This window comes from Sturnus vulgaris, chromosome 1 (genome assembly GCF_052056855.1).
Source record: "Sturnus vulgaris isolate bStuVul1 chromosome 1, bStuVul1.hap1, whole genome shotgun sequence".
Classification (NCBI taxonomy): domain Eukaryota; kingdom Metazoa; phylum Chordata; class Aves; order Passeriformes; family Sturnidae; genus Sturnus; species Sturnus vulgaris.
In genome coordinates this window covers 108,878,162-108,902,685 of record NC_142243.1, presented here as the reverse complement: position 1 = coordinate 108,902,685, position 24,524 = coordinate 108,878,162, and the positions used below count along the sequence as shown (strand labels likewise).

Genomic DNA, 24,524 nt, shown 5'->3' with positions numbered 1-24,524 from the left:
TAAGTGTCACAAGATATGTAGAGCTGAAAAATGTCATGCTGATAAAATATCTGTGTAAGCATGTTTTGTCTGAAATGGGTCATGTCCCAGTAGCATGCACAGTGCCAGAGCAGCAGATGCAAGGGCTGGGCAGTTTAAGTTCTGGGCACACCTGAAGACTTGACACTTGCCTTCTTTTCCAAGTTGTCTGTGTGCTGCTCAGATATTGTCACCTCTCCACGTGTCTGCATGAAGAACTGCTGAAACTAATGTCAAATGAAGAATTCTTCGGGTAGTAAGGAATGAATCCCATCATGTTTCTCTCTATTGCCTGGATAAGCTTTGGGTTGAGTCAGATTTCCTTCAAGGTTTTGCTAGGATCTTTGGGACAAGCTATGACAAGGAGACAAATTTGTGTTCCTAAATATCTTCAAACCAAACTCAGAACCGTATCTGTTTCTTTGGCCAAAATGAGGTTTGGTCAACTCAAAACTTATTTGGTTCTATATTTAGATAAATTATATTGAATAAATGAAACTAAACAAATTAGTTTTCCCCTCTGGTGTGAAACAAAAAAAGTTGAAAAACATGGATCAGAATTGCCAAGAGCAGAGCCACAGTTCCTCCTATTCACTGCTGTGGGTTTGAGTCACAGTCCTTCATTCCCAAATAAAATGTGGGCTGAAGAAATTCACTCGTGACTACAGAGATGCAGCCTCCTGGGTGAAAGCAGAGCCTCTCTCAAAACCAGGTTCTTAAATTTCCAAAGTCACAAATCAAGGTTAGATATGATATACTGTCATCTGACAATGACATTTTTTCCTATCCTCTTTGGCTTTTTTAGTTGAAATGAAGTATGAATTGACTAAACCCCAAACGGACTGTTTATATTTACTTGTAAATAAATATCTTGCCATTAGAGACTATTATATGTCTGCAAAGAAGTCTATTTTTTCCTGATGTCACAAAAGTAATTTACCAGAATACTTTTTTTTTTTTTTTCTCGGAATGGTGGTGCTTAATCATTTTACGAAAATATGGGGAAGAACTGTCATGTGTCCTTTGCCTTGTAAAAAACCATTAAGATTTGGACCTATTAGCTGGTGTTTGGAGGTTTCATTTGTCTCTCTTTGTAGTTATATAATGAAATATTTATTGGAAAAGAAGAAGTAACTGTTAACTCCCTTCCATCAGTAAACAAGAGTCTCCTTCACCTTCTGAAAATGTAGGATGGACAGTTCTCCAATTAAACTACAGTGGATACATGGGTTTGCTGAAGACATCTTATCTGCAAAGTGGAACATCTGTTCTGCCTCTCACATTTTTCCTCAAGGAATTAGTCTTTTAAGCTATCGTAGTTTTGCATTCTGCCAAGGATTTTACTTTCACTCTGACATGTTCAAAACTACTAACTTGAAGTCCATCCACACTGTAGCAAAGTAACTATGGTAGCTGAAGGATTTTATACTTGGTTTTTGGTCTTAAAGTTTGTAAGCACCTGTTTTCCTGTAAGTATGTGCACAACTTACATTATTCATGCTCTTGTGCCCTTCCTCATCAGGCACATACAGAAGTCATTTGTTAATAGTGTCTCATTTTGTCTTTGGCATTTCTGTTTCGTGATTCTTTATATATTTTTTTAATATATGGCTTCCATTTCAATATTAACTGACACTGCTGTGATGTCTTTTAGGCTTTTATGGTTCAATTAAGATAAAACAGTAAAAAAACCAGGAATGGTAACCCCTGACAGTTCAGAAGCTTAGTGAATGGCCATGCCAAATTATTTCTCTAATAATATGTTATTATTTATCTTTCCTGCCATACTGTTTTGAGCATATTAATTTTCAACGACTTACTAAGAGACAGATTATTAAAGAGACTCAGCACCTGCAAAGGGATAATGACTGTCAAGCTTTTAAACACTCACCTTTGCAGTACTTCTAGTCCAGATATTCAAATAAACCCAGAACTCACTTCCAAGTGTGTGAATTTCTGGAACCTCTTCTGATGCCCAAGTGAGAGATGGGTATTTCTGGGAGTCTACTCACATGCACCTTTTCTATGACATCAGGCTCCCAAAATATGATGTATAGTCCTGAAAGAAAGCTGACTTGCAATGTTATTAAGCATAGTCAAAATAAGTCTTGGGTTCCATTAAAAAAAATCTGTTGCCATGCATGGAAATCACCTAAATCTCTGGCAGTCTAAGCCTATATTACATCTGACTGATTTGCATACAGAAGTTACCAGCACTAGCCTTTCAACAGGCAGGGCAGATGAGTTTATTGCACAAACTCCTACCCTGTCAACACATCTGAGCCTGACCTTCAAAACACCCAGCCTTCAGCTATGACTCTTTTTCTCACCAATCCCACTATTTGCTAAATTTCATCATTCATCTTCATTGCAAGTATTTTTGGTTGGGGAGGAATGGGAATTCAATTGAGCTGGTGAGGAATTGAAGACGTTTCTCAGCTAGAGGTACTCATGATCACTTTAGGAAATAATAGTATGATAGCACCCAGCTGTGTTCCTTACTTTGCCTACTTGTTACACTTGATGCCTGAGGACTTTTCTCTATTATTTTTAATTCATACACTTTGGCTAGAATTTCAAGTAATAAAATACAAATAGAAAATTCAGCATATTAAAATATTTTATTTTTATTACTTTAGAACCACAAAGCGTATTCCAGGTGGTCTAAATGTGGGAACTGGGACATCTTCATTTATAAAATGTGTGGAGGAAAATGTTGAATCCTCATTTCTTGTGTTAAACAGAGAATCTTGCAATTCTGCTTGCTTAGCTGTTTTTCTCCTCTCTCAGTATCTTCTGTCAGTAATGAAATTAAGTGCAAATAAAAGTGATATGTCTGATCTTTGAAGTATAATGTATAGAGGAAAATGTTCTTTAAAATGAGAAAGTACTACACTGTCAATTCTTCCTCTTCTTCCACCATGTTTAGGGACGTCTAACTTCAAATTGCCTTTATCTGTAGTCTCTAAGCAATCATTTTCCCAGGAGAACAGGGAAATGGTGACTAGTGATGTTCATTATTTTGGCAGTATTGGTTAAATAGGATTTCGGTATGTATTCTTATTCATCAGAAATTTGCAGTTTGAGACGGTACCAGATATTTACAGTTTCATAAAAGTTGTTTCATTTCATGACCTCTCTTGCACTACTGGGTCTGATCTTTTATTTTGCTTATTACCATTCAGCCACTCAGGTCCCAAATCTAGTTTCGTGTGTCAGTTGAACACAGTATTTGACTTGCCCAAAACACCAGACACTGCAGATCTGAAATGAACCATTAGGAGCTGAAGCAAAGCAATTTGAAATAGGATTTCAGTTGTATGGACTTCATCCACCTGTACTTATCCAGGCACCTCTAGAATGTCCAAAAAGAAATGATCAATTTTCAGAATAAAATCAAGCTTTTATGACAGTTTAAGCAAGAAAACTGAGAAAGAATTGTCCATGCTGCCATTCATGCATCTACAAATGTGTTTTCTTCCTAATTTTGCCCATATGCAGCTGCATGTTCTCCCTAATTAATGAATTGCCCTCAGGTTACTCACCCAGACACATCTAATTTATCTCAGTCCAAAATGACTAAACTCTGTGCTGCATTAAAGATGTAAAAGGCCACAAATTACTTTCTTGATCTTTTCAACTAGATCCCTGCTTACTGAATGGCATTCTCTCCATGTGGCATTCAGGGTGATATCATCACCTCAGGGCTGAAGCTTTCTGTAGAGTGATGTAAAACCTCTACTTCTAAAAAGCTTCTCAAATCAGATTGCAGCTCAACAGAAGAAATGTCCACTTCAGGTTTATCCTTACAATAACATGAATCCAATAAAATGTGTAAATATGCACGTCTTCCATCTTTAAAGCACTTTAAGCAAAGTTTCTTGAGAACAATTTCCAACTAAAGTAATGTGATTGAGATTAATTTGCTATAGAAGGGTATTTTTTCCAGACCTTACAATAAACAAGCATGTGCAATTAGCATATAAAGCAAATAAGAATATGTGATCTTTAATACCAGCTGACCTCCACTGCAGTGTATTAGTGATGCAATAAGGGTGTATGCAACTGTCATGTGAATTTTACTGTTTTTTTCCTTACATTTCTTAATTTTTTTCCTCCTTAAGGCCTCTGAGAGCAGAAAAAAACCTCCACTTCTTTCTCTTCTGCCTGCTATGAAATGAAACATCAATAGTACTTGGGCTAAGGAATTGAAAATTATAGTGCTGGATGTGAACTCCCTGCAGGAGTCCAAGCAGCAGGTATACTTGCTTATCAGATTGAAGACAAAAAATTGTCCATACAATCTGACCTCTCTTTCAAGTGTGAACACCACAAGAGAAGAAATTATCAGCACAGTAATACTGAAGATTAGGTAGCAGGCAAAAATTTGGCCAGAGACTTGCATTTAACAGAACACATTTCCCGTGATCTTTAGCTGGAATTGGCCAGTGAAACCAAGGCTAATTAATGCCCAAACCATGAAAAAAAATGAAGAGAAAAAACCCTGGTTGTGTACTTCTAAGTAATGTGCTGAAAGAGAGCAGCGGATGTGGAGTTTATTTCCCACTTTGAGACCACTTTTCCTATATAATCACAGAGAATCAGTCTCTCTTGTCCTTACAGTTTCTTATTCATGCCTGTCCTTTCTTTTCAGATTGTGAAGCCTCTGGGTAAGAACAGTTTCCAACAAGTGCATACAGTGCCTGACAGTGCACTGCCTGTACTAGCCAGCACATTGTGATTTCACCATAGTAGGAGCAAAAATGTGAGTGGAACATTGAGGAGCTCTCTGCCAATGTAATAAGGTAATATTGAAAAAACATTTTCTGTTCTTTGTTTGGTTTAATCTAAGTTAGAAACGTGAGAGAAACAAACCCATCACTTATTTAGAATGCTTAAAGGCTTTTGCTGGCTTCAGAAGTTTACTTTTCAAGCATCCTTTGATTAAATCATATGTGCCAGATAAAACTAGAACTTTTTCTAGTAGATTAGAAGAGAATGGGTTCTGGAGAATGGTACCTGAATTGTACAAGATTCAACAAGGCAAAGTGTCAGGTCCTGTGAAACACCACGATGAGAGGAAATGGTCTCAAGTTGCTCCAAGGGAGGTTTAGAACAGATATTAGGAAAAAATTCTTCACTGAAAAGATTATTAGACATTGGAAAAGGCTGCCCAGGGAAGTGGTGGAACCACCATGCTTGAAGTGTTCAAAAGGGATGTAGATGTTGCACTTGGGGATGTGGTTTAGGGGTAGAATTAATGGTGCTGGGTTCACAGCTAGACTCAATGACTTTAGAGGTCTTTTCCCATTTCAATGAGTCTATGATTCTATGATTTTTTTTTTTTTCATTTGACTACAAAAATTGTCAGTTTGGGAAAAACAGATGTGATACTGTCATGCTTTCCAGTTTTCTGAAGTACGTTTTTGCTCCTATTGTGAAAGGTGCCTTGAAAATCATAAAGGCAGCAGCTGGCATGCTCTATCCTTGTTTTGCTGCCCCTCCTGACTTGCAATTCTGAACTGTTGTTACTGTAATGCCAGACTGTATACTGACTACCACTGCGTGTTTCTGCTTTTCTAATTGTGTTTGGATTCTTGAGGAATAACTTCAGTGTAAAGAATTCTGGACCTCAGGCACTCACCCAATATTTAGGACAGTGTAATCAACCCCCTGGGAAGATAATACAGGAAAGCTTGATTGCTGGTGCCAATAGGGTTTCTTTTCCAGGTCACTGCACAAAGTGAGGCCTGGGAGGTGGTTATTTTCCAATTTTTTCTTTTCCTAGTCATTAAAGAGGCCAGATTAGTCACCTCCATCTTTTAGACCTTTCTGCAGGATCCTTAGATGCAGAATGTTCCTTATGGATCTTTTGTAGTCTTCAAAGTTTATTATATTGCAGCCTTGGTATAGGTCTTCAGTATTGATGTGAGGTCGGTTTTGTTTATTCTTTGGACATGTTGTTTTAATCCTAAAAAAAAAAAAAAAAAAAAAAAAGAAAAATGAAAAAACAAACCAGAAATCACCACAGTTGAATTTTGTATTATGCATTTTGCATTTTTTATAACCATAAATTATCCTTACCGAAGGATATTCTCCAGTGACTGCTTCTGAGTTCCTGATATAAGGGCAAAATATTGAAGCTCTTTGGGGATCTGTTACTGCATAGCACTGAAATGAAACTCCTACTGGCAGGTGTCAGGGTTGGTAGTTAACCTGAGCTCTACAGTCTTCAGTGGATGAATTGGTTCTGAATAGCTGAAATTTCATTTTTACTAGCTGTCCAATCAGGTTTGCTAATCTCTGCTGGCCAAGGCATTGATGCAAGCTGTGGGTTTCCATCTTAGAAATTGAAAAAGTTTTCCAAAGCAACAGATGACCAGTGGTTTTATCACTTGTATGATTATTTCTGGAAGCAGGATATTTTGGTGCAGAGTGATTAATTTTTAGCTTTTAGCATCTTTGATGCTTCCTATTGAATGAACAAATAAAAATCCTTTAAAATAAAAAATAAGCTGCTGTTTGGTACTATTCCAAAACAGTGAATGCTTCCTTACTGTAATACCAATTTCTTTCAGCACAAAAAACGACTGCAGCACATGATTCCTTCTCAACAGTTCCAACACTAAGATTTTCTAGTTTTTTTCTTCCTTAACTGCATGCTGCTGCAGTGGCCACAGCTGTAGGTTTTTTCCAAAAATATGGAAGACTCATAATTTGTAAACTCATTATCTGATTTCAGCTGCCAATTTCTATGCTGAAATTGCTCTATAGGAAGCATTTACACGAGTTTTACAATAATGAGATGATCAGAATGAAAGCCAAAGAAGTTGCAGGACTCTGAGTGCCCATCCTATATGATCAAAAATTGCTTCTCTAATTGCTGAGAAAGGAGAGGGTGAAAGTTGTGGCCCATCCATATGTTTTCCCAGAGACAGCAATGACATCAGTGTACTTGAAGTATGTGAGATGGGCATGTTGCTTTCTGTGTGGCAATTTGTCTCTAAATATCATCAGAAGCAGAGGAAAATATCTGTTAGCAAAACCAGATTTGTGCATCCTATCACCCAGTGCCAGGATGGTGATACAGATGAATGAAGGAGTGCCAGGATGGTGATGCACATGAAAGGAGAAGAGAAAAAAAAATACAGCAGAAAACTGTGACCACTTGGTGTCATGACCTGGGCCATGTGCACCACATGCAAATGGGTCTCATAGTCCTGTCAATATGTCTGATGAATTTTCTCTGCAACAATTTTATTTTATTACTGAGGCAAAGATCCATGTTTTAATATCCATTTTGTGGAGAATACGTTTACAAATTGTTTTAATAACACTTATGTGCATTAATCTCACAATGCATTTTCTTACTGTAATGCAATTACAGAAAACATTTCTCTGAAGCCTGGTAGTAGACCAAGTCTGGAAAATTAAAAAAAAAAAAAAAAGCATATTTCAGAGTTTGAAGACTCAAGAACTTTTAAAGGCAACTGCTGTCAGTGTTGTTTTTGTGTTGACAGAATCCTTTTAAAAGGTTTTGTGGTGCGAAAAGCACCTTTTAGTGGGTTTTCATAATGCACTGGGAGAGAACAAGAAAATGTTTTTCTCACCATGGCCAGTCAGAGAGCGCACTTAGAACATCGCGTACCCAGCCCGGGAGGCGATTTTCCATCGGGCTCGCAGGCACAGCCGGTGGGATCGGCACTGCCCCTGCTCGCCTTGCACAGGGCTCGCTGCATCCCAGCGCACCTCGGCATGACTCAGGCCCTTAATGCGCCTCTAGGAGATGCTCGGGGAGGGGGCTCACCCCCAAAGAGACGCGCTGACATCCCCACAGCTTGCAGGAGGCGAGAGTGCTTTTGTTGCGGGAGCGCATCCCCCTGTGCCAGCCGCCACCCGGCAGCCACAAGGTGGCACGAAGGGTCTGCGCTTCCCCTGCCCGGCGTGTGCCGTGGAGCAGCGCCCGGCCATCGCTCCTGCTGCTGCCGCTGAATTCCCCCGGCCCGCAGAGCTCACAGTGGGACAGCCGCGGAGCAGCCTTGTGTGCCAAAGCCAGGGTCGCTGTGTCCTTGAGGCTGCTGCTTCTCAGCCTGGCTAAGTGAAAACCAGCCTGTGCGTACACCTGCTCCTGCACAAATCCTCCCTTCCTGGTGTCCCTCAGGATGTCCATCACGCTTTGTTTTGTATGGCCTGTGGCACTGGAGGATGCCTCTCCAACACGTAAAATGTCAAGCCTTGGCTGAGATGGCCAGATCCCTAAGTGTCTGTTCCACAAGTGTACCCCATGCCCACAGCACTCTTGTGGCTACAGCAGGTCTTATGTAACAGGGCAGTGAGAGATCAAACTAACAGCAGATATTCCCAATATCTCTTCTAGTCCTGCTGCTCACAGCCTAATCTGTAACAGATCTAACAGCCAGGAAAATGAGCAAATCACTTACACAGGAGTCTGCCACAATCTTCTGCACTGGCACCTTGGTGATGCTATGGTGGGAATACAACTGGATTTTCTTTCACAGATGAACCCCTCCTTGGTATATTTGTGATACCTCTGTTGTATATGATGCATCTGTGACACTTATGGCTTTCTAGGGGTGGACAGGACAGGACAGAGTGGATGGATGCATCTCATGCTGCTGTAGCTTTTGCCCAAGCAAAACTGAGGGATGAGGATGTGATAGAAAGAGAGAAAATCTGATGCTGAGTTATTAAAAAGTGCACTACAGATTTTCTTTGCAATGTGTCTACTGATTTCTCTGCAATACTGCTTCATTCACAGACAAGGTTTTCCTTATAACTTACTTTCAGATGCCTTGTGCAAAAAATGTTTAAGGAGCTTCTATCAGAGGTACAGCTTCTGCTGGTCCCGTTGGGAAAATAGTGTGAAGGTGTCATCCCTAAAATTTTTCCTTTTACCCTGCCTTAACATTCTACCTGGAAGATAATCGAAAGGTTTAAGACACTGTGGAATAAACAGTTCCTACAGCCAATATTATGCAGGTGCCATTAACAGCCCAGTCTCAAGGAAGACAAACATTTAGAGCTCCCATTTGTTGTATTCATATATTTAAAACTTACTGCTTTTATAAATAGGACTCCAGACCATGTAAGGATATTAGTCACATGTAATAGTTCACTGGGAGTTGCAGGTATGCAGTGCTCAGCAAAAGTAAGGCAGCAACTATGAACTAAAGCAACTGTAAGTGCTCTGCTCACAGACCTCTGGGGAACTAAAAAGCTGTACGTGACTTCAATCCACCTTGCTTCTTCCAAAAAAACCATCTGAATTGAGAACCCCACCACCCTCTCACCTTTTCTCCATTTCTTATTGGTTTAAAAAATTGAATTTTAGTATCTCTTTGACTTTTCAGTCTTATATTACCTAAAAAATGTTTTCTTCTTCAAGTGCAGCTTCCCTTTTGTTCCAGGCTCATTTAGGACTAATGTATCACAGCACAAAATACCTCCAGGATGTAATGATTTGCAACACTTTTCCCAGTTAACATCCCTGAATTTTGTAACTATGGATCATGCATTCTGGTCTGGTTTGTCTCCCATCCTGTAGAATCTACACGAATGGTGAGGAGCATCCTGAAAAAAGTATTTACTATAGGTTTAGGTACTTAAACTAAATGCAGATGTTGAAAACAAGAGGAATCACTGGACATTACACTTTTCTTCACATCCTAATACCAAGTTTATACCTTTTATCTGTGAGTCAATGCTTGGGAACCTTTGCCATCTTTCTAGTGCATTGCAGTGACTGTGCTGACTTTACCTGTCACTGTTTTCCAGAGCAGCTGTGTTCACCATTGTTCATTAAGAAAAAATATGAGGAAAACTTGTGACTCAGCTCTCCTTACTGCCTCTTCTTCCTGCACGAAAACCAAGGAAGAGCACAAATTCTATTGAGTGTAATGACTAGCAGTATTATTCACTAATCAACACTGGAAGATGGAGAAAGATTTCTTTTGAAGGACAGCTTTTACTCAGTTGCAAAATCTCCTTTGATTACCCTGTTCTCAGACAATGAGTAATGTTGTTTTAATTCTTTTTAGTTTAGTTCAAGGTTATTAATCATCTTCAAACTAGTAACAAATATATGGATTCACTTGTGTTTCATGTCATTGACTGTACATTTTCTTTTTCTTGGAGACATTTTCTTTGCCATCTAAGTGTTACTGATTTCTACATACACTGGTGGAGATCGTCACACGGTGATTACAAGTTTAGGGGCTGGGACAGGACTTTCTTCAACTGAAATCACTCTTCAGAGAGGCTAAGTACTAATCTCCCTTGAACCCATGACAGAACTTACTGGCAGATAGTTACTTTATAGATTAGCGGCAGTGAGTGTTTGGAGTCACAAGAGGTATTATTCCCGAGTGGTAAACCTCCAACATTGGTAAAAACTTGGGAGTCAGATTACCAAAAGTGACCATTTGACCCCACTAAAGTAGTCAGGATCTTTGCCTTTGGCATCAATGGGGTCAGGTATTTGTTTTAGAACTATTTGTGTGTTTTAGCTATGTGCTCCCAAGAAAGTCACTGAGTTTGCTGTATTTCGTACTTTACTGGATAAAACAGATGTAATATGTTTATGGCTTATTAGAATTATTCTTAGAAGAATTATATGACATAAGAATATTGTGAGATTAGTGAGATGAAACTCAGATGAATGCATCTCAGATGTGAGATGCATTTAGATGAAACTTATTATGTAATTGTAGCATATTTTATAAGGATAAAGAACCCACATTAAGTATGGGCATATACCCAGGTCACATGCAGATTGTTTTCATTTAAAATAAAATATCTATTTTTTCTAAATCTGTGATGTGGGGGTTTTAGCACAATTTTCTCAATCCTGAACAAATATTTTCCCCTTTCATAAACAGAACTTTGTTCTCCTATTCCAGTATTTATCTTGTAGTAAACAGGTTTACCTCTGTGATAATTATATAAAAATATTCTACATTAGGAATGGGAGGAAAGAAAGAGAGACTATGTGGAAATGAACAGTACATCAGAAGTAATTCTGTCTTAGAACAGAACTGGTAGAACTGATCTGAGGAGATAAGGGTCAGGAGCTATATTAAAACCAGAGTTATTTACCTTCCATAGAGGAGATGTTTGAATAAATAATGTTCTTGACAATGGCTGTCTTTTGAACGGGATAATATTTTTTATCCCAGAAAGGTATGTGAAACATGTAAATATATCTCCCTGTGGAGTCCTTACTAAAAAAATCAAACCAGAGCCAAACCCAAAAGCTGAAACACCTTTAAGTGTTAGCATTAGATGATATTTCTGCATTTCCTTGCTCAAACTTCTTGTCTCTTGTGTTTCAGAGCAAATTGATGTCACATGCAGATATTTCATCAGATAAACTAACCAAAGTTATTTATGCAATGTTAAAACCAATAACATTTAAAAAACGTTTAAAACATTAACAGTTAATACCAATACATATTTTAGACCAATCTCAAGTGTTACTGAGACTTAGAGCAAAATTACGTTTGCTATAGAGTAAAATATGTCAAAGAATCACTCCAAATTATATGGAAATAATTGTTTTTTCTGAAAACATGTATCAAAGTCAATAATATGCTTGCCCTTGGAAGCAAGAAATCCCCAGGAAATTGACTTTTTCTACAACCATATTTAAGTTTCAGGATTTAAAACATACCTATAGAGTATCATTGTTTACAATTATGTTGTTATTGACATACACAGTTACCTCTGGAGACTGAACACAGATTTGGGGATCAAAAGAGAGAGCTCACTCTTTCAATGTCCTAGCAATTTCTGGTTTCTGCTGTACTCTGCAAATTTCATTTCATTTCCTATGAAATTCAAAACCGACTAAAGACATCAGTATTTACATAATGAGCTCAATAGACATATACCTGGAGTTATGAAATCACATAGGAGTTTCTGCAGACAATCCTCATTCCTAATGAGAAGGGTCAATAAATCCAGTGCAGTTCTGTCTGTAATCAGTGAGTGGCATTACAAGGGTCAGAGACTGATTTTTGACATTAGAAGAGGCCATTACAAACATCCAGTCTGACCTTTGCATAAAGCAGGGCAAAGAATGACTCGATAGCTTGAGATCTTTTAGAAAGATAGCAAGCCTGACTTTAAAGATTTTCTAGTAATGGAGATTGTAATCCAATTCTGTTTAAGTGATTAATTGCCTTGGCTGTTACAGAAATGCATTTTATTAGAAGATAGAGATGGATCGGACCATAAGGCCACACACAAGAAATTCTTTGTGCTATCTTTAAATATAAAAACCTAAGAACCACACATTTTCCTCTAGGCTAAGTAGACTCGAGTACTTCATTTAAGTTATGACAGCAAAGATGATGTGCTCTTGCCTGGCCCCTATGTCTGGCTGGTGGCCCCAGTGTCTGCTGTCCAGCCAACTCATGGCACAGAGGCCAGAAGACCGAGCTCCCCAGTCTCACCCCACCCCACATTTCTGGAGCTATGGAGCACAGGCCCTCCTGTGCTGCTAAGGGATGTGGGGGCTCTCGCTGGTGCTCACTAGGCACATAACAGGGAGCTAAGCCATGTGGAGGGCTCCCATGCTCAGGGCAGCTTTGGCTGTGGCCAGCATGGTCTGCCAGCCCCACAAGGCAGAGGCTGCACTGCAGGGTGCACAAGCCACGGAGAACAGGCTTCTATACCCAAACAAATGTCTTTTTTCCTTAATGAGAAAGACTTTGCTATTCTCTCATCAAAATAATGTGGTTCTGATTGATATTTAGTGGGCTCTGCGTGACCCGTCCCTGTCATCTTTAGCGTGGTTAATTGGAATTATTGAGCGGCGCCCAGCTCTGGCAGGCTGGGATTCACCCCTGTTGGGATGGTCCTCACCTGCTCACCCTGCACTGCTTCTCTGCAGCCTTGCTCTCGTCAGACTGAATTAAGCTGCACTGTCAGGAGCCAGAGACCCTTCAACAGTTTTCCAGTACAAGCAACACTAAATTAGTGTTTGGTAATAGGCTGCACACTGTTTTGTAATAAGAAAATATGGATGATTCTATTTATTCCCTCTCGCTCCCTGCGATGATAAGAAATGTTCTAATTCATTATTAATTTGTTCCAACTATTTCTGGTAAATGTAAACTATGAATAACTTTAGCTATGCCATTAGCAATACCTCAGAACTACAGATGGATTTTTGTTTCTGGACACGGGCACATGGCAGTCCCACTGTTTCTAAAGGTGTACCCAAAATTCTGTCACATTTGGGTACAAAACTAGAACTCGTCATTCACCTTGGGCTACAGCTGCATCTAAAGCAACCCGGAACACAAAAATATTGTGGCTGTTATTTGTCCAATATAAATTATTGTATCTTGGCAGCACTTGTGAAACTTTGTATATTCAGACTGCTTAAGGGTTTACCCTCCCCCTGAGTCCTGGACCAAATGGAAATGAGAGTGGGGATAGATCTGCTGCCAGTGCTTAAGCCTTTTATTCTGCCCTGTGGACTAGTGAGGTCTTTAGTGGCATTTTATAGGTTGCTGGCTTTAGTGTAGAATAGGCCTTTGGAATATTAAGTCTTAAAAGAAGTCCTTTGTTTGTTGTTATTTTTTGCCTTTCATAATTTATTTTTTTAGTTTTCATATATAAATGATTGATCAAAGAACCACTGTCAGAGAGCATCAAGGACAATTCTTTTCTTCTCTTGCAGCATATGAGTTTATTTGGGTGAAAGATGAGAGATTATAAATAAACCTATTGGTCATCCAAGGAAATTTTCTGTCACAGGCATAGCGTGGTGCTACCTCCGCTTGAAACCAAGTCCACTGCTTGGTCATTCATTTATTTAGAAAGTGATTTTCCTGCCTTTGCATTTGGATGGGGATGACTCTGCCTCTGTATTGTTGCAGTCATCTGCCTTCATTTACTGAATAAGGGGAGGAGGACACCCACGGGGTAAGATTGAACATTTTGCTTCTGTGTGGGCACTCATGCGAGACACAGGCAACCCACTGGCCTTGTCTCTCACCGTGAGTTCTAAGCAGTGGCAAGAGCAGAGTGACTGGGCTGCTGGTGGTCCTACACTGCTGCCATGGCAAGTACTGTTCTGCCTCCTCACTTCAGAGAAGGAAAGAAAAAAACTAAAAAGGCCAGTCTTTTTCTTTTTTTTTTTTTTCTTTTTATACTCTTTACTTGGAAGTAAGGTTATAAAAGGTAGCAAGGAATTATCTGGAAGATTTTCAGAGAGACTTTGCTAATGCTTGGTGGTCTAATGCAAAGAGGCTGACAAGGGTCCTGGCCACCAGGTGAGGCTTGCCTCTACCATCTCTTGAGAGATTTGTAGTCGCAATACTGTCCCTGTTTTTTGCTCTCTGGGTTTGTTTTTTTTTTTTTGGAATTTGTACATTCTGCCCAGAATATTCCTGGGTGACCAAGCTTGTCTGGATTGCAGCTTTGTCCCTTTGGGCATGAGAAAGCACACAGATGTTTGTGTTTTCTACGGTGTGCCTAAGCGGCTTTGACATAAGGAAAGCATGAGAAGGAATGGTTTAATAAAAGAAAAACAACTCTGTGAACGAAATACTTCAGCTCTTTCTATCCCTGGGTGGATTGACATCTAGCCTACAGGAGGAAAGTGGGGCTTTTCCGCCTCTACTGCAGGTTCCACGTCTCAGCTGGAAGTGCTGAAATGTCCTCCAAGGCATGCTTGAGCTATTAATACCTTCTGTTCTGATGCCAGGCTATTCCTAATTAGCCTTTTACAGATGACCACAGCTACAGCTGAATGATTTCATGGATTTCAGGGTTAATCTTCCCTCTGACATATTCATCCTACCCAGGAGCTGGCCCTTGGGGAGGAGGAGGAGTCAGAAAAGCCAGGAAAAGCTGAAGGCTGGTGTCATGTTTGTTAAACAGATGCAGACAAGTATCCACTGGCATACTGGTTAGTAATAGGTTCCCCAAGCCACTCCAGTAAGAAAGGAGGCCTGGCAGAGGTAGTTACAAGATAGATGGTAAACCCCTAAAGTGTGTGTGAGAGGGAGAGACAACTGGTTTGACAGGATTGCTTGCTTTTGAGAAAGAAGAATTCATCCTTTTATAGATTGGAAGAACTACATGTGTCCTTTCATGATAAAATTATGTACTCCAGGTACATCAATTCTTCCAGCTTCTTTTTAAAATATACAGCTAAGTTGGGACGTACTGAGAAAATAGAAATACTGGCTGGACATCCAACCAGTGTGCGTGAGATATCTGGCTTTATGGACCAATAGGGTTTCCTGACAGTTTGATAGATTACTCACAGTATATTATATAACATATACATAAATATAAAAAGGAGATTTCTGAGGAGTCAAAAAGATGCCCATCATGGTACATGATGAAATATGCTCCTTTGAATTAGAGCTATAGCAGCAAGGTTTCAAGCAGTCAGTTGCAATCAGCTGCAGTCAGGCTTGACAAGGCTCACAGGATGCAAGCTCCTCTAGAAACTTCTATAGAATTATAATGCTGTAGTTAATAAAATAGATATTTAAAATAGAATAGCCAGATAAATTAAAAGGTCTAATTTAAGCTGGTAGGGGGAAGATGAAAGAAGTTCTGCCAATAAAAAAAAAACCTGCTTTTCTTCAGATGCTGCCTTAGGAATTTGCCCGAGAGGCAAGTATTATATGCCTTAAATCCCTCTCAGCCTTGAAATGACAGCTATTGAGAAATTTACTTGTACGCAGAGACCAGATTAAAACCTTTACTTCCTCAGCCTAAACCGCAGTCATGTCATAATCATATTCACTTTGCACACACACCCCTGTGACGTAGACTGAGATGATATGAAACTTTTATTGGTACAAACTGTGTGTGAGTTATTCACTCGCCATAAGCGAGAGCTTAGAAGATGCATTTTTTGCAAACCATCCTGACATTGCTGCTGCATGCACAGTACCACCAGGGTGGTACAGGGTCTCTGCGTGGGGTCTGTAGCTTCAGGTTTGTTTTATGTGTATCTCTACCTCTCTGCTGCTAATGCCTGTTATTTCAGGCATCCTCATACTTTCTGTAAGGACCTAGGGGAGAGGAGCTGGAGGAGAGGATATGCTGCTGTATCTATCAAAAGTAGCTGAAAGCGGCTTTTCTAAAGTGAAAACAGCCACAGCTTTAAAATGTATTACCTGCGTGTGTCTCGTCATTTTGGAGAGAAGGAATGTTTTTTCCTGCTCTTTAGATGGAGTGTGTGTTCTTTAGAAGGCGTGATTCACATGTGGAAAAAGAAAAGAAAAAGGTAGAAAAGCCCGTGTTTACACCTGCTACCGCCAAGTCATGACACAGGAAACAAAAAAACCCCCAGCACAAACCCCACCAGCCCTTTCCAGGTGAAGGGGAGCAGCGGGCAGCCCTTTCCCGCTGGTCTCTCACAGCCGCGCCGGGGAGCCCGGCGGGACCTCGGGGTTTTCTCTCTCCCGGTCGGGGACGGGGCCGGGCCGTCCCGCCCGCCCGACGGCGGCTCCGCGGCGGCGGCCGCAGGTGCGCAGCTGCCCGCGCGGTGGCGCCCTCCGCTCACGGACCGTGCGCGCCCGCGGGGAGCGGCGGGGGAGCCCCAGCGCTGCGGGCCGGGGGGCGGCTGTGGGTGACCCTTTTCCCAGGGGGAGCCGTGGGGTGACCCTTTTCCCAGGGGGAGCCGAGGGGTGACCCTTTTCCTATCGGAAGCGGTGAGGTGACTCTTTTCCTACCGGGAGCGGTGAAGTGACCGCTTCCCCGGCAGCCCCGCCTGGCGCCCTGCCCTGCCCCGTTCCCTCTCCTGTCGGCGGTCCTTCCCGGCCCGAAACACCTGACACAAATGAAAGAATGACAACGGGGATAGCGTCCCACTCCGTCCCTAGTCCTGCGTCCCTGCCCGGGATCGCGTCGTTGGCCATTTCTACGGGAATCATTCATTCACGTCAATTTTCCTTTATCTCCGGAAAATATTGAAACCTTAAATGACCGTAATAGGAATGTAATTGTATAGTGTGTTTTTTGTTGTTGTTGTTTTTGAGAAATCGATTTGGGCTCAAATAACTCATCCAAGCATGTTACACCAAACCCATTCAAATAGGAAACAGGAGAACTATATTATTGCTGCTTCCTGAACGCTCTGCTTATGATCCCAATAATTAAAATGTCGAGTAATGGCTCCTGCAGCCTGGATTTCTTTGGGTAATTCTCGGAAATGAAGGGCACATTTTCGGTCGCGGAGGGAGGGGAGTGCGGAGACGAGCAGCAATTGCACGGCTGGGAGCCCGCCGGTGGCCCGCGCCCGGCGCATCACTTCGGGGGAAAATTATTCCGGCGGCGGGGAAGTCCCCAGAGAAGGGATTTCCTTCCCGGTCCCTCCGGCAAATCAACTTTTTTTCCCCCCCCCTCATGGCGATGCTCTTCCCTCCCTCTCTGCCAAGCGCCGCGAGCCGCACATCTGTCTCTGCACAAGGCGGAGAGACGAGAGGGTCGGGCCAGGGGAGTGGGGGGGAAAAGCCTTCCCCTTCCTCCCCGGGCAGCGCCAGCCGAGCGTGGGACCCTCCTTGCAGCTCTGCAGTGGAGCTTGCCCCCCACGCCCCGCGGCTTCAATACACGCAGAGTGGTCACGGAGCTGCTGGTTTCCCCGGGGGGGGAGCCTTGTGTAATGAGAACAATATTAACAAACCTTAACAAAAAAAAAAAAAGAAAAAAAAAAAGAAAAAAAAAGAAAAGGAAAAGACAAAGAAAAAGGGGAAAAGAAAAAATAAAAGGAGGGGCTGGGAAAAAAAATAGGTACTTATATTCTTAAATCTCCGCGGAAGTGGGGGGTTCCGCGCCAGGGCTGCTCCGCCTGCGCGCTCAGAGCCGGGCGGCTCCGCGGGGGCCTGCGCCCAGCGGCGGCCCCGGGCTGCGCGTGGGGTGAGCCGGCCCCGAGGAAAGACCCAGAGCAAAGCCGTGGGAGAGCCCAATAAGACCGGGGACCCCCACCCCACCCCTAACTGCTCTCCTCCGCTTCCCTTCCCACGTCAGGTAAAACTTTACTGTGGCGAACATCCTTTTAGGTTTGTGCGGTGGGGTTTATCTGCGTGTTTGTTTGATTGTTGGGTTTTCTTTTTCTTTTTTTTTTTTGGGGGGGGGGGGGAGTGTGAGTTGGTGTTTATGAGAAGCTTTATGACTCCTGATAAGCTCATCTTTGAGGACGACACAGAACTGTGTTCCTTGAGGAATTGGGGTGGTGACGTCTTTTCTGATACCCGATTATTACGTGACTGAGAAAAAAAAAAAAAGGCATTTGATTCATGAATAAAAATCCGGACACCACTACGGGGGCAACAAACAATATTGCCCGTCCTCTAAGGTAACAAGCAGGCAAATGTTTACGAAGAGGGCTCTTGCTGAAGCCGGGTGTTTGCAAAGATTTTCTTGCTAATTGCGTATCAGACGGAAGGCTGCGGAAGGCTGGTCAAGTTTGGAGCCACCGAGCAGGAAAAGAAGAGAAGGCTGAAGGCGCTCAGTGAGGGGAGAGATCTGGGGAAGACAACATCGCACGCAGCCAGCCCGTGGCTCCCGCCTCCGCTCCCTCCCGGACTCGTTCCCTCTCTTCCCTCTTCCCCAGTGCTCGGTTCTCCGGCGACATACCGCTCCATCCCTCTTTCTCAGTTCCCCTGTAGACTCCACTCCAGATCTGTGCTGCTGCCTGCAAACTTTTTTCCTTTATCTTTGCCCCCCCCCTCCTGTCTTTCTTTTTCTTTTTGGAGTGGATTGCCCTAAAACCAGCAAACAACTAAGCTGCCGCTTCTGCATCTTCTGCATCCTGACGGTTCTTCGCCCATCGGAGAGGGGATGTCACGAGGGTTTTAACTCCTTTTGGACGCAACTTGGGAGAGAGCTCGATTTCTCCCCCTCCCTATTTTGGGTCTTTATTTCTTTTCGACCCCCCCAAGACCTGCCGTTTTAGTTTCGCAGCCAAACGCTCTCAGTGCCGGGTGTCTAGAGTTTAATGGTAAGGACACGAGGTGGCTCGCCGGGCCTTCCCGCAGCGGTCCCGGGGCGGGCGGGCAAGCGGGCACCGACGGGGCGGGCGGCGGCCGCAGCTCTCTGAACCGGGCACCGCTCTGCTCCTCTCCGTGCCGCTCCGCGCCGGCACCCGGTGCCCAGGGCGCTTGTCCCTCGGGGCCGCGCTGCCTCATTTTCCGGTAGGCGAGGCCAGGGGTTTGGTGAGCCGTGGGGTGGTTTCTTTGGGTTTTTGTTAGTGATTTTTTTTTGTTTGTTTGCTTTTTTTTTTTTTTTTTTTTTTTTTTTTTTTTTTTTTGTGGATTTTTTTTACAGCAGTTTCCTTTCCCTCCCGCACAGAGTGGCAATGTGTAGCAAAGCGATCTTAGCACTCCTGGTCTATGGCATAATAATGCACTGCAGCGTCTACTGCTCACCTGCGGCCGGACTTCAGTACCCGGCGCTCAGGTAGGTCCGTCAGCTGTTCGGGAGCTCCGTCGGGACCATTTATGCCCCTCTCAGCCCCAGTTTAGCTAAGGGCAGCGGAATATTACTAGGGAGGAAAATGAGAGGTGATGTGGAGTAGAGTCACCAAAGGAAATCCCCTCCTCTTGGGCTGTGTGCCCACCCCCTCCACCGCAGCATAGGACCCCCTCCGGCTGCAGCACTGGCATCCCCCAGGTCCGCTCCTCGGGACCCCGGTGCTGTAACCCACGGCTTCTTGTCCCCGGTGGAGTCCCCGGGAGTGGGGGACTCTTCTGCGTATCGGTGGGAGCGGGCCGAGGTCCCGGTTGCATGTCGATGGGGCCCAAAAGCTCCTCTGCCGTCTGCCCCCTGTTCTGCGGAGCTCTTGGCACTCTCCGGTTGCCCGCTCGTCCAGGGTGAGCGCCGGGCATCGCCTGTCCGGCTCAGGGGAAGCGGAGCGCGGGCACGGGTGCGCCGCTGTCTGCAAGCATGTGGGAGCTGTCATGGTTCGTGCAGTGGCATTGGAGCTCGTGGGGATTCGGTCTCTCCCCCTGTTTACCTGTCTGTGTATGACAGCCCTTCTCAAGAGGGAAAGGGGCTGGTACAAGGTTGTTTGGTTTTCTGTATTCGGAGTTGTCTTGCTGGGCTCCAGCGCAGGCTAATGCCTGTGCTGTCCCTTTCCAGCTGGGAGCCGTGGGTGTTTGAATCTCTCTGCGTTTGAGGCAGAAGTGGAGGACACCCAGAGGCACCAGCACAAGGGAGTTTCCTACGCTGGTCTGCGGCTGGGGGCTCAAGGCATCTGGTCCGGGACGGCCGATGGCAGCCTGTTCTCATCCTGCTTGTCGCCTGCTCGGGCGACCGGTGCTGCTTGGCTTGGGGGGAGTTTTGGGCTCGGTGCTGTCGTCCTGCTCCACCGGCGCTTGGCTCTGTTCTGGGGTGCTCTGCGGGGGTCACTACCGTGCGGTGAGCGGAGATGAAGTGGGGGGGGGGGCGATGCCAGGAGCACAAGGTTGTCCGAGGTGGGTGTCCTTTTTGGGGCTCCGAGGTGTCCTTGCAGTAACCGGGAGCCCGTTGGGGCTGGCTCGGAGCAGCCCCCGTCATCTTCCTGGGCAGTGCGGCTAGGGGGCAGAGGGCTCGGTGGCCTGAGGGGCCATTAGCCGGCAGCAAGCCGGCTTTCTTCATTCAAGCGCCTGAATTAGCAGGAGTGAAACACTTTAGCGGCATCTATTATTAATACCTCCGCTAAAGCTCACAGACAAAAATAGCTGCCTGTAACGTGCAATGACCTACATCGTACTGCAGAGAGGGAGGCAGAGAGCGGGGGCTGGGGGGCTGGGACACACACAAAACTGGCGAGATCTCAAAGGGCAGAGGCACCGTTCAACGAAAATTAACGGGCGAAGCCCCCCCGTCCCGGCGGGCGCTGCGGGGAGGAGCGGGGCGCGGTCCCCGGCCCCGGCGGCGGGGCTGCCGCTCACCGCCCCGTCTCCGCTGCCGAGGCTGCTCGGCTCCAGCCCAGCCCCTGGCACACGAACGCGTGTGTGCGCGGCAGCCTGCGCGCCTGGGCGTGCGCTCCGCTCGGGAAGCACCAGCCGCGGCTGTGGAAGAGAGGGGATGTTTCTCGGGCCGGGGCGTGGGCCGCAGAGGGCGGGGGGAGGGGGGGGGCATGTTTGGGGGGTTTCTTGGAGCACGGCTGACGGCGGGTGTGTTCCCTCCTCCGCGGTCCTGCCCCGCAGAGGAGAGGGCGGGGATGGGGAGCGGGCGGGTGCAGGGAGGGGATGGGGCAGTCGGACGGGGCTCCCGGGGCTCCCGGGTCGGCTCCGCCGAGGGGTGGCCACCGAGGCAGCCGGAAGCCGGCAGTGGGGAGCGGAGGGGAGCGCCCCGCGGAGCCCGGCTGACTCCTTCTCCTTGCTGCTCTCGTTGCCAGGCTGGAGGATGAAGTCTACGACGAGGACGGGAACACCCTGCAGGACTTCGCCTACGACCACGAACCCCTCGGTATAGCGAATCCGTCCTCCATGATCGGCGAGATGTACACCTTGTATTACCCACCGGAAAAGAGGTGACTGCAACTCGCGGGGGTGTCAGGCGCGAATTTGGAGTAGGGAGATAAACGGGTCTGGCAGAACCGATTGGGGGAAAAATAGTAATGATACCTAACAAGCAAACAGCAACAAGAACAAAATAAAAATCCCGAACCCAAACGAACGACAGTACTGCCCAGATCCCGGTGCCCAGTGTAAAGCTCAGAAGAAATGGAAAAGCCGCCTTACCTCCAGCAGCGCGGGGGAGGGAGCGGGGGAGCCGCCCGCGCCGAGGAGGGCTAGCGATGCTCCCGCAAACGGAGCAGAAATGCCCAGCCGGCGCGGAACCGAGCCAGCGCGGCGGGGAGGGATCTGGGTGGGGACGAGGGGTCCCGGGGGACGCGGGGAGATGCCGCCCTCCGCTCGCCGGCGGAGAGGGATGGTCACCGCTACCGCCCGGGCTCCCGCAACCCGCCGCAGCCGGCTCCCGGGCCTCGCCGCTCACCCGCGGGCTCTTCCCTCTGCCCAGGCACGCCGATGGGATCTTCAACAAAGCCTACAGGAAACTCCTAGGCCAGTTATCTGCCAGGAAATATCTGCACTCCCTGATGGCCAAACGGGTCGGGTAAGGCTCTCTGCTTCGTCTTTTCCGCGGTGGGCGTTGGTGCTGCTGGAGCAGAGACGCTGGAAGCGCTGCGGCTGGGGGGAACAAAGCTGCCCCAGCCGGGAATGTGTTGTACCCGTGATGAGTCTGGTGGAGTCCGGCTCCCCAAGCACTGGCCACCCCCGGCCGCTCCCTGCTCAGGTTGTCAGCGCGGGTGTTCGCGGAGGTTTGTTTGGGTTACTACGCTCGGGCATAAGGATGTGTATATAGATATACATACACACACATGCATGTCTGTATATCTATATCTATATCTATAGCTATCTACCTATAATGTCGCTATAAATTTTTATAATCAACCGATTTAAAATTAGCAAGTTGGGCAGCCCTTACGGTTTGCCGGGGGGAGCAGCTTACGGAGAGCGATGATCGAGGGCTCAGCTGCAGTAGTGGAGGCTCGGTTGCAGCCCTGCGCACCCCCAGCCGCCGGGCGGGGCTCCCCGGGGCTCCCTGCCGCTGGCGGGGGGCAGGGGCGAGCCCGGTGCCACCCGCTGTCCTTCGGCAGAAGGTAACACGTTAATGAAGCCCCAGGGAGAGCAGCTTTCGCGGCCTTAATGAATAATTCATGGCGGGGAGATATTGTCTCTCCCGCCGCCGCCACTTGCGCGCACAGCGTCGGGACCGGGTTTCGGCGCGGCCTTTGTCTCCCCGCGCATCTTCCGCGCAACGTGTTGCGCCGGGGGCAGCGGCGGGCGCGGGGCCGCGCAGGGCAGGGGCGGTGCGGAGGGGCGCGGAGGGGGGCGGAGCGGCCCCGCCTGATGCAGCTGTGCTTCTCGGTGCTTGCAGCGGTGCCAGCGGCGGCCTGGGGGACGATGCGGAACCGCTGACCAAGCGGCACATAGACGGCATCTTCACGGACAGCTACAGCCGCTACCGGAAACAAATGGCTGTCAAGAAATACTTAGCAGCCGTCCTGGGGAAAAGGTATAAACAAAGAGTTAAAAACAAAGGACGCCGAGTAGCGTATTTGTAGCGATGTGAGTAACCAGCCACTCCTGTGTATACAAAGTCCTAAGAGAGAGAGAGAGAGAGAGAGAAAGAGAGAGAGAGAGAGAGAGATAAACCCAACAACAACAACAAAAAAATCTAAACAAAAACAAAAGTCATTTCCAAACTGACTGAACAATCACCGCTCCTGTGTTATCTAAACATGTATTTATGTATGAAGTAAAGCCATTAAATGAATATTTTGATAATAATATTGTTTTTCTTTTGTACAAAAAGCACTAGAGAAACGCACAGATCTACTTTGTGGACCAATCATTAAGTTATATATAATATATAAATATATATATATAAATACTACTAAGAATAGTAAAGAACAATTCTTCATGAAAAGCCTGCACAAGAACAAGAATTCGCCTGAGCTGTTTATGTTTTTATATAAAATAAATAGAAAAAAAGAGACAATCATTGTTTTGAATATTACTCCTATTTTTGTAACAGAAATTAAAAGGATAGTATTTTTATCCGCGACAGGGTCGAAGACATTAATTTTCACCATTTGCTACTGTACATAGAGAAGGATGACCTGCTCCCAGGGGGATTATGAGGAAATTGATTTGGGAGAATTGGTGAAGCAGATTCTTCCCCTGGTGAGTCTTAAGGCAGGCTCCTTTGCCACTAGCCTCTCTAAAGGGGCAGCGTCCCTTTTCTTCTAGATTTCGATTATTTTTTTTCTCTCCTGCTTTCTTTGATTCCAGTTGTATCTCTATTAGTGTATCCTCAGACAATGAGCTTAGAGGATAATTATCTTGTGAAAACAACAGCTCGATCCAAATTTTGCATCTCTGTTGCCTATTGGAGGGAGAAATAGTTAAAAACCCCCAAACTAAAATAATAATAACAACAAAAGAAATTAAATATAAAACCAAAAATAGCCAAACTCAAAACCCCAACCCCAAAATCCCGAACCAGCAGCAAGGGTAGTAAGTACTAAGCCCCGTGCACTGCTCTTCAGGCTGTCTGGGCAGAGTTGCAGAACAAAGCCAAAGCAGAGACAGGACCCGTTTGGAAAGAGTGGGGAAGTGAGCGGGGGCGGCCCCCGGCGCGCCCCGGGGCCGGAGCCGGTACCGGAGCCGGTGCCGCAGGGTCGAGGTAAGACGAGGCGATCCCACCTCCGATCCGCTACCCAACTGCCCCGGGCAGCTCGGTACTGGACCTGGATGCAAAGTACAGTGTGTTACTCTCCAGTGCTGTCCATGCTTCTCATCATGTGTAATAATGAGCAGGGTTCTCGCCTTTGCATTTTTCGGTCGGAGTTGCTCTTTTCTTTGATTGCTTTTTCTTGTAGGACCTCCCGCCTCTCATCCTCTCTTCGAACTTTTCCGAGCTCTGTTTAACCCACCTGAGTCACCTTTTTGGGTTAT

The 24,524-nt window shown here is 45.5% G+C and overlaps 1 protein-coding gene and 1 long non-coding RNA gene across 4 annotated transcripts; one reads left to right on the top strand and one right to left on the bottom strand.

Moving 5' to 3' along the window:
• Positions 1-2,686: 2,686 nt before the first annotated feature.
• Positions 2,687-16,332, bottom strand: LOC148225400 (uncharacterized). Its single transcript, XR_015803929.1, has 3 exons — positions 16,188-16,332; positions 9,797-9,893; positions 2,687-5,989 (listed from the first exon to the last, which is right to left on the bottom strand). It is a non-coding gene; the product is annotated as an uncharacterized LOC148225400 (long non-coding RNA).
• A 1,548-nt stretch (positions 16,333-17,880) lies between these two features.
• On the top strand, positions 17,881-23,354 carry ADCYAP1 (adenylate cyclase activating polypeptide 1). Of its 3 annotated transcripts, none has more exons than XM_088173754.1 (5): positions 17,881-18,039; positions 19,363-19,470; positions 21,395-21,529; positions 22,021-22,116; positions 22,942-23,354. In XM_088173754.1, exons 2-5 carry the CDS (start codon positions 19,370-19,372, stop codon positions 23,126-23,128), a joined length of 519 nt encoding a protein of 172 aa, XP_088029880.1. In that variant the 5' UTR covers positions 17,881-18,039; positions 19,363-19,369; the 3' UTR covers positions 23,129-23,354. The 3 variants fall into 3 exon arrangements, with proteins under 3 accessions (XP_088029880.1, XP_014726810.1, XP_088029866.1); XM_014871324.2 differs by lacking the exon at positions 17,881-18,039 and adding an exon at positions 18,183-19,012 and having other exon boundaries at positions 19,339-19,470; XM_088173740.1 differs by lacking the exon at positions 17,881-18,039 and adding an exon at positions 18,309-19,012.
• Positions 23,355-24,524: the final 1,170 nt, after the last annotated feature.